Genomic DNA, 14973 nt, shown 5'->3' with positions numbered 1-14973 from the left:
CGTAATATGATAAACTGTTTTCGGTGACAGTCGGATCGGTGTATTTACAGAATGGGTGAGAAAGTATTACTGTTTTAAGGTTTTTCTTAAATGATAGGAAGTATGTTTAAAAAGTGTTTGGGTATAAATAATGAACTATTGGTGTAAATATGTTATGAAGTAAAAAAGTAATGAATTGTGGTTCAACGCGGTTTACCGAGTTTTCACAAAACACCCTGCGCGAGGGTCGGGATGAGCCTATCTTACACGAACGGCTATGGTAGATGCTTTTTCTCCCACCTCAGTTGAACAAAATTAAGTAAAAATGTATTTTTTTGCTGGAACTCTTTTGTGCTTAGTGAAAATAATTGCGTATGGATATACTATAATTCGTCGTTGTCATGGATATGCGCACAGTGATTCATATTATGTTTATAGTCAAATCGGTCTTTAAAAAGGAGAGTAAAGCATTATTTCTTGAAAGGTGCGTGAAAACTGTTTTATTTTGACATTTGGAAGCGAGAAAAAAATAATTAGCGTTCTAAATATTGCCACAAGACAAACAAGGTTTTCATGATGCTTCAGACAACAGTCTTCAACAAGGGAGGTAATAACAATTTGGCGACCATTAAAAAGGATTTCCATACGGGCATTTTATCTTCGCCCATGGGCAAGATAAGAATTTCTAGCATGATTTAATTATTGGATCTACATATATGAGGTGGGAAAAAACTATATCTTCACCATTTTAAATGAGACATAGGGGGCGAATCCAGGATTCAACGTTAGAGGGGGCGTAACTTACGGGCGTACCCTTGTTACTTGCGCCCCTCCCTCAGAAACGAAATTTGTTTTGATTCAATTGTTGGCAGGGGAGTTGGGGTCCTAGTCCGAAATGGTGCATTTTGGCGTATTTTATTACTTTCATTCTCCTTTATTGAAAAGTAAACTTGGATATTTTTTGTGGGGGTGGGGAGGGGGCGCCAGGTGCGCCTCCCCACCCATGAATCTGCTATTGAACATGAACGCTTACAGAGCCCCGTTTATCTCTTTAGCAAAGAAAAACTATTTTGCTAAATTGTGAAGAATGTGTTTTTGAGTTGCAATATAAAAGGTATTCGATATTATTCAATGTTAACTTACGGCAGAGATACGGCTTTACGAGCATACATCTTAGTCCCCTATATTTTGTGTATACGAGGAGAAAGTGTGTAAGTATAAAATGCGTAAAATATATTCCATTTGCAGCTTTACGTTAATTATTATTCGTCATATTTTTAGCAACAACACCAACATTTTCTACACCAACACTGTCAACCACGACAACAACATCGACAACTACTACAACGTCGTCACCGACCACAACATCTACACCGACAACAACGTCGTCACCGACAACAACATCGTCATCGACCACAACCTCGTCACCGACAACAACGTCTTCAACGACCACAACGTCATCACCGACAACAACTTCGTCAACGACCACAACATCGTCAACGACGACAACTTCGTCACCGACCACAACATCGTCACAGACAACAACGTCGTCACCGACAACAACGTCTTCTCCGACTACAACGTCGTCACCTACCACAACGTCTTCACCGACAACAACGTCTTCACCGTCCACAACGTCTTCATCGACAACAACGTCTTCATCGACCACAACATCGTCACCTACAACAACGTCGTCACCGACAACAACATCGTCACCGACCACAACCTCGTCACCGACAACAACGTCTTCACCGACCACAACGTCTTCACCGACAACAACATCGTCACCGACCACAACCTCGTCACCGACAACAACGTCTTCACCGACTACAACGTCTTCACCGACTACAACGTCGTCACCGACTACAACATCCTCACCAACCACAACGTCTTCACCGACAACAACGTCGTCACCGACCACAACACCGACCACAGCCTCGTCACCAACAACAACGTCGTCACCGACCACAACATCGTCAACGACCACAACGTCGTCACCGACCACAACATCGTCACCGACCACAACGTCGTCACCGACAACAACGTCGTCACCGACAACAACGTCTTCACCGACATCAACGTCTTCTCCGACCACAACGTCTTCATCGACAACAACGTCTTCACCGACCACAACATCGTCACCTACAACAACGTCGTCACCGACAACAACATCGTCACCGACCACAACATCGTCACCGACAACAACGTCTTCACCGACCACAACGTCTTCACCGACTACAACGTCTTCACCGACAACAACTTCGTCAACGGCCACAACATCGTCAACGACGACAACTTCGTCACCGACCACAACATCGTCACCGACAACAACGTCGTCACCGACAACAACATCGTCACCAACAACAACGTCGTCAACGACCACAACATCGTCACCGACAACAACGTCTTCACCGTCCACAACGTCTTCATTGACAACAACGTCTTCACCGACCACAACATCGTCACCTACAACAACATCGTCACCGACAACAACATCGTCACCGACCACAACCTCGTCACCGACAACAACGTCTTCACCGACCACAACGTCTTCACCGACAACAACATCGTCACCGACCACAACCTCGTCACCGACAACAACGTCTTCACCGACTACAACGTCTTCACCGACTACAACATCGTCACCGACTACAACATCCTCACCAACCACAACGTCTTCACCGACAACAACGTCGTCACCGACCACAACACCGACCACAGCCTCATCACCAACAACAACGTCGTCACCGACCACAACATCGTCAACGACCACAACGTCGTCACCGACCACAACATCATCACCGACCACAACGTCGTCACCGACAACAACGTCGTCACCGACAACAACGTCTTCACCGACATCAACGTCTTCTCCGACCACAACGTCTTCATCGACAACAACGTCTTCACCGACCACAACATCGTCACCTACAACAACGTCGTCACCGACAACAACATCGTCACCGACCACAACATCGTCACCGACAACAACGTCTTCACCGACCACAACGTCTTCACCGACTACAACGTCTTCACCGACTACAACGTCGTCACCGACCACAACATCATCACCGACCACAACATCGTCACCGACAACAACATCGTCACCGACAACAACGTCTTCACCGACTACAACGTCATATAATTGGCCGTGTCAAGAGACTAAAGGGATGGATGATGAAGATATAACACCTTCGGAGAACATTACAGTTGAGGGTCAGGTCGCAAGTCCATCAGCCATTGAAAACCTTCGGTATGTATTTGAAGTACTGTGTTCGTTCAACTAAAAGTAGATGTATTTCTTTTTGTAAGAGTGGTAATTGCTGTGAGAAGAATTTATCTTTACATGATTAAAAGCAACTAGCGCTTTTGATTTGTACCGTAAAAATGTGTTTGCTTTCTTTCTTTAAGGGGAAATTCAACCACCGGACCATTTGTTGTTACGGCAAATACGGTTACAATAACCATTGTGCTTATTCCCGCCATGCAAGTGGGTCGAGCTGACCTGATAGGCGATCAGAATATTAGTACCTTTAGCGTGAAGTTTATATCCAATGGGACAACTTCTGAAGAAACAGTAAGACCATTATTAATCATAATTATTTTGTTCGTAAATGTTTTATATTCCTATTGTTGAGAGTGCAGTTGTTCTCTAGGTAAAATAGGGTTATTATGTTAGTGGGTTGATCTGTTAGGTTGTATCACTTCGAGTTGCTTGCAAAATGGTCGTATCGCGGGAGACCGAAGGATGAACGCGATGTTTTTTTACGCAAGCAACAAAATATGATACAATTCCACATATAAATTGACTAGCGTAGTCATTCTTAATGTTATATCGTAAAGTGTTTTCTAAAACGAAAAAATAAATAAAGTTTTCTTTACAATAGAGTTAAAATCGACGACAAAACGTCCTATTTCGTTGAAGTATAATTACGAAATAGAATTTGCGCAAGCGCACTAGGCTACTGTGTAATACGGATCAGAAAACACAGTGTTTAATACATTTTAATGCTTGTTTCTATTTTATGCTTAAATAATGCAACATCTAGACGTAAGTTTAACAGGTATGAATTAAAATATGAGATTCAATTGACATATCTTTTGACACATATTCTGATGGAAATTCGGAAATTAATTAATGGTTGTTGTAATTGTAAATGCGATTTTTTATTAACAGACGTACGATAGTTCGGACATGGCAAAGTTCAAAGATGCCGTGAATGTTGAAGCCGTAATATTGACAATAACGTTGGGAACGCAGTCCAATGTAGGGTCCTTCAAATTGGATCTACGTGTTTGCAATGGTAAATATTCAATTTAATGACCTTTAACTTGATACTAATGCTAATGTAACAGCGAATTAAAACAATTAAATATTTCACAAATACTTAGCCAAAGTAAACCTTAGTTTAATGTTGCCGTCATACTTACATTCAAACCATTATTGATAATCGGCCCTGAGGGGTAACTTAGATTTAAGCCGTTATTGATTATCGGCCCTGGGGGTAACTTAGATTCAAGCCGTTATTGATTATCGGCCCTGGGATAACTTAGATTCAAGCGGTTATTGATTATCGGCCCTGGGGGTAACTTAGATTCAAACGGTTATTGATTATCGGCCCTGGGGGTAACTTAGATTCAAGCCTTTATTGATTATCGGCCCTGGGGGTAACTTAGATTCAAGCCTTTATTGATTATCGGCCCTGGGGGTAACTTAGATTCAAGCCTTTAATGATTATCGGCCCTGGGGGAACGTCTTTCGACATTCTTTGATTTTCTCTTCTCTCCTTCACAAACTTCAAATTTCCCTCCAAAAAAGGAATATACCACAAAAAAGCCACACATTTATTGCACTTAAACATTCTTTATGATGTGAATTTGATAAAGAAGACATTACGAGATTCGTGTAAGCTATAAGCAATATCTTTAGAAATATTTTAAGCTTAACCGCAAGTGTATAGTCACATATTTGATGTTTACAGTAACGGACTGCTTTTCCTAGCTTTAAATTGTAAATTCAAATGTTTCAGAGAGGTTGAGTTATAATTAAGTCCAACACCGTGATTCACACAATCCTAATTAATGAACTTTTCGTATATTAAAACAAAAGAAACGAATACAAAGTTGTATTTTGCTTCATTAAATAAGATAAATAATTACTTTTCAGAAAGCTTTGATTGAAAAAATAAAAAAGTTAAGGATATTTTATTAATATCAGGATCCGATAAACTATATGTCAACAATACAATCGATGGATATCGAAATATTAAAAATCACATATCTCTAAAACTGTTGATATTTAAAACTCCTTTGGCGAAAGTGTTCGAACATCCTGATCGATCATGGCACATGCAGGTTTTTGCCCATCAATTTTGCTGTTTACGTTGCAAATTAAGACTTACTGGTTAAAGAGTGAGCAAAGCATTTGAGGCTTTCCTAATTTGTATATCAATACAATCAAATGTTGTTTTTTTCTTTAGTACCGTCCGGCAATGGAACAACTTTACCAACAGTGACGCCATATATATCTGAATCTACGTCAACTACCACATCATACACAACCTTCTCAGAAACTACATCGACAACAACAACGTCACCGACAACAACGTCGTCACCAACAACAACGTCGTCACCGACCACAACGTCTTCACCGACAACAACGTCTTCACCGACAACAACGTCTTCACCGACCACAACATCGTCACCGACGACAACTTCTTCACCGACGACAACGTCGTCACCGACTACAACATCGTCACCGACCACAACGTCTTCACCTACTACAACATCGTCACCGTCGACAACGTCATCACCGACGACAACTTCGTCACCGACCACAACATCGTCACCGACAACAACGTCGTCACCGACAACAACATCGTCACCGACGACAACGTCTTCACCGACTACAACATCATCACCGACCACAACATCGTCACCTACTACAACATCGTCACCGTCGACAACGTCACCGACGACAACTTCGTCACCGACGACAACGTCATCACCGACAACAACTTCGTCACCGACCACAACATCGTCACCGACCACAACATCGTCACCGACAACAACGTCGTCACCGACAACAACATCGTCACCGACGACAACGTCTTCACCGACGACAACGTCGTCACCGACTACAACATCGTCACCGACCACAACGTCTTCACCTACTACCACATCGTCACCGTCGACAACGTCATCACCGACCACAACTTCGTCACCGACGACAACGTCATCACCGACAACAACTTCGTCACCGACAACGACGTCATCACCGACCACAACTTCATCACCGACAACAACGTCGTCACCGACAACAACATCGTCACCGACGACAACGTCTTCACCGACGACAACGTCTTCACCGACGACAACGTCGTCACCGACTACAACATCGTCACCGACCACAACGTCTTCACCTACTACAACATCGTCATCGTCGACAACGTCTTCACCGACGACAACTTCGTCAAAGACGACAACGTCATCACCGACATCAACTTCGTCACCGACCACAACATCGTCACCGACAACAACTTCGTCACCGACAACAACATCATCACCGACAACAACGTCGTCACCGACAACAACATCGTCACCGACCACAACGTCTTCCCCGACGACAACGTCGTCACCGACTTCAACATCGTCACCGACCACAACGTCTTCACCGACAACAACGTCGTCACCGACTACAACATCGTCACCGACGACAACGTCGTCACCGACCACAACCTCGTCACCAACAACAACGTCGTCAACGACCACAACATCGTCACCGACGACAACGTCGTCACCGACCACAACCTCGTCACCAACAACAACGTCGTCGACGACCACAACGTCGTCACCGACAACAACGTCGTCACCGACCACAACATCATCACCGACCACAACATCGTCACCGACAACAACGTCGTCACCGACAACAACGTCTTCTCAGACCACAACGTCGTCACCTACAACAACGTCTTCACCGACAACAACGTCTTCGCCGTCCACAACGTCTTTATCGACAACAACGTCTTCACCGACCACAACATCGTCACCTACAACAACGTCGTCATCGACAACAACATCGTCACCGACCACAACCTCGTCACCGACAACAACGTCTTCACCGACCACAACGTCTTCACCGACAACAACATCGTCACCGACCACAACCTCGTCACCGACAACAACGTCTTCACCGACTACAACGTCTTCACCGACTACAACGTCGTCACCGACAACAACATCGTCACCGACCACAACCTCGTCACCGACAACAACGTCTTCACCGACCACAACGTCTTCACCGACAACAACATCGTCACCGACCACAACCTCGTCACCGACAACAACGTCTTCACCGACTACAACGTCTTCACCGACAACAACGTCGTCACCGACTACAACATCGTCACCGACAACAACGTCGTCACCGACAACAACGTCTTCACCGACAACAACGTCTTCTCCGACCACAACATCGTCACCTACCACAACGTCTTCACCGACAACAACGTCTTCACCGTCCACAACGTCTTCATCGACAACAACGTCTTCACCGACCACAACATCGTCACCTACAACAACGTCGTCACCGACAACAACATCGTCACCGACCACAACCTCGTCACCGACAACAACGTCTTCTACGACCACAACGTCTTCACCGACAACAACATCGTCACCGACCACAACATCGTCACCAACAACAACGTCTTCACCGACCACAACATCGTCACCGACTACAACGTCGTCACCGACCACAACATCATCACCGACCACAACATCGTCACCGACAACAACGTCGTCACCGACAACAACGTCGTCACCGACAACAACGTCGTCACCGACTACAACGTCATATAATTGGCCGTGTCAAGAGACTAAAGGGATGGATGATGAAGATATAACACCTTCGGAGAACATTACAGTTGAGGGTCAGGTCGCAAGTCCATCAGACATTGAAAACCTTCGGTATGTATTTGAAGTACTGTTTTCGTTCAACTAAAAGTAGATGTATTTCTTTTTGTAAGAGTGGTAATTGCTGTAAGAAGAATTTATCTTTACATGATTAAAAGCAACTAGCGCTTTTGATTTGTACCGTAAAATGTGTTTGCTTTCTTTCTTTAAGGGGAAATTCAACCACCGGACCATTTGTTGTTACTGCAAATACGGTTACAATAACCATTGTGCTTATTCCCGCCATGCAAGTGGGTCGAGCTGATCTGATAGACGATCAGAATATTGATACCTTTAGCGTGAAGTTTATATCCAATGGGACAACTTCTGAAGAAACAGTAAGACCATTATTAATCATAATTATTTTGTTTGTAAATGTTTTATATTCCTATTGTTGAAAGTGCAGTTGTTTCTCTAGGTAAACTAGGGTTATTATGTTAGTGGGTTGATCTGTTAGGTTGTATCACTTCGAGTTGCTTGCAAAATGTTCGTATCGCGCGAGACCGAAAGTTGAACGCGATGTTGTTTTCTACACAAGCAACGAAATAGGATACAATTCCACATATAAATTGACTACCGCAGTAATTCTTTAATGTCATGTCATATGTGTTTTTTTTTAAACCAAAAAATAAATATAGTTTTCTTTACAATAGAGTTGTAATTCGACGACAAAACGTCCTATTTCGGTCGAGTATGATTACGAAATAGAATTTGCGCATGCGCGCTAGGCTACTGTGTGATACGGATCAGAAAACACAGTGTTTAATACGTTTTAATGCTGGTTTCAATTTTAAGCTTAAATTATGCAATATCTAGACGTAAGTTAAACAGGTATGAACTAAAATATTAAATTCTATTTGACATATCCTCTGACACATACTCTGGTGGAAATTCGGAAATAAATTAATAGTTGTTGTAATTGTAAATGCGAATTTTTATTTACAGACGTACGATAGTTCGGACATGGCAAAGTTCAAAGATGCAGTGAATGTTGACGCCGTAATATTGACAATAACGTTGGTTTCGTCCTCCGATGTAGGGTCCTTCAAATTGGATCTACGTGTTTGCAATGGTAAATAATCAATTTAATGACCTGTTACTGGATTTTAATACTTATATTACAGGTGATTAAAAACAATTAACTATCACAGGATTACTTAGGCAAAGTACACCTATGATAAACGACACCATGGTCGGCATTAACTATCGTCCTTAATCTGAGTTTAAGACTTAGACTCAGAAAACTAATTAGTAAAATGTTTCAAATTATCTTTAATATAGCTTATATTAATATGAAATTGTGCCTGACTGTAATTTGATACTGATACAGCAATTTTTATCATCTATGCACGTATTTTAACATTCGAACAACATTTGTTTTCTTTTCTGAGTCTGAGTCTTAAAGTTAGACTCAATCCGTTTGTGATTATTGACAATAACGTTGGGAACGCAGTCCAATGTATGGTCCTTCAAAATGGATCTTCGTGTGTGCAATGGTAAATAATCAATTTAATGACCTTTAACTGGATACTAATACTAATGTAACAGCGAATTGAAACAATTTAATATTACACGAATACTAAGCCAAAGTAAACCTTAGTTAAACGTTACCGTCATACTTAGATTCAAGTCGTTATTGATTATCGGCCATGGGGTAACTTAGATTCAAGTCGTTATTGATTATCGGCCCTGTAGGTAACTTAGATTCAAGTCGTTATTGATTATCGGCCATGTGGGTAACTTAGATTCAAGTCGTTATTGATTATTGGCCCTGTGGGTAACTTAGATTCAAGTCGTTTTTTGATTATCGGCCATGGGGTTATCTGCCATGGGGTTACTTAGATTCATGCCGTTATTGATTATTGGCTATGGGGTAACTTAGATTCATGCCGTTATTGATAATCGGCCCTGTGGGTACGTGTTTCCACACTCTTTGATTTCCACTTCTCTTCTTCACAAACTTAAACTTTCCCTCCCAAAAGAAATACACCACAAACAATCTACACAATTATTGCACTTAAACATTCTTTATGAGACCGTTAATTTGATGAAGAAGTCTTTATGAGATTCGTGTAAGCTATAAGCAATATCTTTAGAGATATGTAAAGCTTGACCGCAAGTGAATAGTGACATCTCTATTGTTTACAGCAACGGACTGCTTTTCCCAGCTTAAATTGTAAATTCCAATGGTTCAAAGAGGTTGATTTATAAATGAGTCCAACACCGTCATTTACACAGTCCCAATAAAATATACTTTTCGTATATCAAAACAAAGAAACGGACACAAAGCTGTATTTTGATTCATTAAATAAGATGTAAAATTACTTTCAGAAAGCTTTGCTTGAAATTTTTTAAAGGTTAAGGAATGTTCTCATAATATAACGATCCGATAAACTATATGTCAAAATAAAATCGATGGATATCGAAATATTTGACATCATATCTCTAAAACCGTTGATAATTCTTTCGCGAAAGTGTTTGTACTTCCTGATCGATGATGGCCCATGCAGGTAATTGCATTAATTTTGCTGTTTCCGTTGCAAATCTCAGGATTATTGGGGAAAAAGTGAGCAAATTATTTGAGGTTTTCTTATTTTGTATATCAATATAATCAAATTTTTTTTTTTATCTTTAGTAACGTCTGGCAGTGGAACAACTTTACCAACAGTGACGCCATATATATCTGAATCAACGTCAACTACCACATCATACACAACATTCTCAGAGACTACATCGACAACAACAACGTCACCGACAACAACAACAACAGCAACGTCACCGACAACAACGTCATCACCTACCACAACGTCTTCTCCGACCACAACATCTTCACCGACAACAACATCGTCACCGACCACAACATCGTCACCGACCACTACATCATCACCAACAACAACATCCTCACCGACCACAACGTCGTCACCGACAACAACATCGTCACCGACGACAACATCGTCACCGACGACAACATCTTCACCTACAACAACATCTTCACATACCACAACGTCTTCACCAACAACAACGTCGTCACCGACCACAACGTCTATATCGACAACAACGTCTTCACCAACAACAACGTCTTCACCGACGACAACGTCGTCACCGACTACAACGTCGTCACCGACTACAACCTCGTCACCGACCACAACGTCTTCATCTACTACATCATCGTCACCGACCACAACGTCGTCAACAACAACAACGTCGTCACCGACGACAACGTCGTCACCGACCACAACATCATCACCTACAACAACGTCATCACCGACAACATCTTCGTCACCGACCACAACATCTTCACCTACAACAACGTCGTCACCGACCACAACGTCGTCACCGACAACAACGTCATCACCGACAACAACTTCGTCACCGACCACAACATCTTCACCTACAACAACGTCGTCACCGACAACAACATCGTCACCGACCACAACGTCGTTAACAACAACAACATCGTCACCGACAACAACGTCTTCACCGACAACAACGTCGTCAACGACCACAACGTCGTCAACAACAACAACGTCGTCACCGACCACAACGTCGTCACCGACGACAACGTCATCGCCGACAACAACGTCGTCACCGACCACAACATCATCACCTACAACAACGTCGTCACCGACTACAACATCGTCACCGACCACAACGTCGTCACCGACCACAACGTCGTCATCGACCACAACGTCGTCACCGACCACAACGTCTTCACCGACAACAACGACGTCACCGACAACAACGTCTTCACCGACAACAACGTCGTCACCGACCACAACGTCGTCACCGACCACAACGTCACCGACAACAACGTCGTCACCGACAACAACGTCGTCATCGACCAGTACGTCGTCACCGTCAACAACGTCGTCACAGACTACTACGTCGTCACCGACCACAACGTCTTCTCCGACCACAACATCTTCACCGACAACAACATCGTCACCGACCACAACATCGTCACCAACAACTACATCATCACCAACAACAACCTCGTCACCGACCACAACGTCGTCACCGACAACAACATCGTCACCGACCACAACATCGTCACCGACCACTACATCATCACCAACAACAACATCGTCACCGACCACAACGTCGTCACCGACGACAACATCGTCACCGACGACAACATCGTCACCGACGACAACATCTTCACCTACAACAACATCTTCACATACCACAACGTCTTCACCAACAACAACGTCGGCACCGACCACAACGTCTACATCGACAACAACATCGTCACCGACCACTACATCATCACCAACAACAACATCGTCACCGACCACAACGTCGTCACCGACGACAACATCGTCACCGACGACAACATCGTCACCGACGACAACATCTTCACCTACAACAACATCTTCACATACCACAACGTCTTCACCAACAACAACGTCGTCACCGACCACAACGTCTACATCGACAACAACGTCTTCACCAACCACAACGTCTTCACCGACGACAACGTCGTCACCGACTACAACCTCGTCACCGACCACAACGTCTTCATCTACTACAACATCATCACCGACAACAACATCATCACCGACCACAACATCTTCACCTACAACAACCACGTCACCGACAACAACATCGTCACCGACCACAACGTCGTCAACAACAACAACGTCGTCACCGACGACAACCTCGTCACCGACCACAACATCGTCACCGACCACAACGTCTTCACCGACAACAACGTCGTCACCGACCACAACGTCGTCACCGACAACAACGTCATCACCGACAACAACTTCGTCACCGACCACAACATCTTCACCTACAACAACGTCGTCACCGACAACAACATCGTCACCGACCACAACGTCGTTAACAACAACAACATCGTCACCGACAACAACGTCTTCACCGACAACAACGTCGTCAACGACCACAACGTCGTCACCGACAACAACATCGTCACCGACCACAACGTCGTTAACAACAACAACATCGTCACCGACAACAACGTCTTCACCGACAACAACGTCGTCAACGACCACAACGTCGTCACCGACCACAACGTCGTCACCGACCACAACGTCGTCACCGACGACAACGTCGTCACCGACAACAACTTCGTCACCGACCACAACATCATCACCTACAACAACGTCGTCACCGACCACAACATCGTCACCGACCACAACGTCGTCACCGACCACAACGTCGTCACCGACGACAACGTCATCACCGACAACAACGTCATCACCGACGACAACATCATCACCGACCACAACGTCTTCACCGACATCAACGTCGTCACCAACCACAACATCGTCACCGACGACCACGACGTCTTCACCGACAACAACGTTGTCACCGACCACAACATTGTCATCGACGACAACGTCGTCACCGACTACAACGTCGTCACCAACAACAACGTCGTCACCGACCACAACGTCTTCACCAACAACAACGTCGTCACCTACCACAACGTCGTCATCGACCACAACGTCTTCACCAACGACAACGTCATCTCCGACAACAACATCGTCATTGACGACAACGTCTTCACCGACAACAACGTCTTCACCGACGACAACGTCATCACCGACGACAACCTCGTCACAAACGACAACGTCGTCACCAACCACAACATCGTCACCGACGACCACAACGTCTTCACCGACAACAACTTCGTCACCAACCACAACATCGTCACCGACGACAACGTCATCACCGACGACAACTTCGTCACCGACAACAACATCGTCACCGACGACAACATCTTCACCTACAACAACATCTTCACATACCACAACGTCTTCACCGACAACAACGTCGTCACCGACCACAACACTGACCACTACTTCGTCACCTACAACAACAACAACCGAATCAACATCCCCATCCACAACAGGCACGTATACAATTTCTTGTTAATTAAAGTTAATTATATTGTTTTTTCCCTTAATATTAACATTTGCATAGTCCTTTGTATAGGTTAGAGTTTATTAGGAAGTAATATCTTATTCAGTAGGAAATTCCAAAATAAATTCAAACCGACTGAGTGTTAGCCCCTACTAAATTGCAGCAGCTTTAAAATTATGCCATGTGCGTGTCTCAAACTCTTCAAAATAAATAAATAAATAAATAAATAAATAAATAAATAAATAAATAAATAAATAATAAATAAATAAATAAATAAATAAATAAATAAATAAATAAATAAAAATAATAAATAAATAAATAAATAAATAAATAAATAAATAAATAAATAAATAAATAAATAAATAAAATTAATAATAAATAAATAAATAAATAGATAAATAAATAGATAAATAAATGTAAGCAAAAATAATAATTTTATAAGGAAATAAATTCAAGGAAATTTCTCGCGTCCTTTGCTACGTTTAAACAGCATTAAAGTACGAAAATTGCGATCATTACTTAAATAAAACCAGTTGAAGGAATGGAATTCGGCATTGAAAAGCAAATCTTGTAGCAGTAAAATTTTAAAGTCAAAAACCACCTAATAATTTTCCTATTTATTCTATAGTCAAATGACCATTTTGCATGCAAGATCAATCTGAACTAGTGCTTCACGACCCAACACTATATATGGGAAGAATGCTCCACTTGTGTATTAAAAATTTAACAACGTTTGAAAGAAAAAATAAATAAAATATAGTTGAACGTAACCATTGTGTTTTCGGTAAAATTACCATTTCCGGTGTATGAGGGCAAACAACGCGGTGAAAATGTAAACAATATTAAGTATATCAAGAAGATTCAGCATGTTCAGCCTGTTTTGAAAGCAAAAACCATTCAGCTACAAAACGTATAAATGTGGAAGCAAGCAAATGGTCTGTGATGGTAAAAAATGATTTGATTCACTGTCACGTGTTAGTTAAAATGAAAAGGGCATGTAACAATAAGTAGGCACTTCTGAAATGGTGTGGTTAAACATGTAGCAAAATGAGACTTGTTGATATCGTGGAAGCAATCGGAGCACCTCGTGTGTATTAACTACTGACATTGTCAGAAATCTTTACATTTACTACGCTGCAAGTAGATCGT

The 14973-nt window shown here is 42.8% G+C and overlaps 1 protein-coding gene across 2 annotated transcripts in view; it reads left to right on the top strand.

Moving 5' to 3' along the window:
- Nucleotides 1–14973, top strand: part of LOC128231602 (mucin-16-like) — a 154468-nt gene that overhangs the window by 94912 nt on the left and 44583 nt on the right. For both annotated transcript variants that reach the window (XM_052944633.1, XM_052944639.1), the window contains 7 exons: nucleotides 1261–3232; nucleotides 3391–3556; nucleotides 4157–4283; nucleotides 5460–7950; nucleotides 8108–8273; nucleotides 8881–9007; nucleotides 10571–13813. In XM_052944633.1, coding sequence (XP_052800593.1) covers nucleotides 1261–3232; nucleotides 3391–3556; nucleotides 4157–4283; nucleotides 5460–7950; nucleotides 8108–8273; nucleotides 8881–9007; nucleotides 10571–13813 — 8292 coding nt within the window. The remainder of the gene's footprint in view (nucleotides 1–1260; nucleotides 3233–3390; nucleotides 3557–4156; nucleotides 4284–5459; nucleotides 7951–8107; nucleotides 8274–8880; nucleotides 9008–10570; nucleotides 13814–14973) is intronic.

This window comes from Mya arenaria, chromosome 1, assembly GCF_026914265.1.
Source record: "Mya arenaria isolate MELC-2E11 chromosome 1, ASM2691426v1".
Lineage (NCBI taxonomy): Eukaryota > Metazoa > Mollusca > Bivalvia > Myida > Myidae > Mya > Mya arenaria.
The sequence above is the reverse complement of the archived record's forward strand: the minus strand, read 5'-3'. Positions and strand labels throughout refer to the sequence as shown.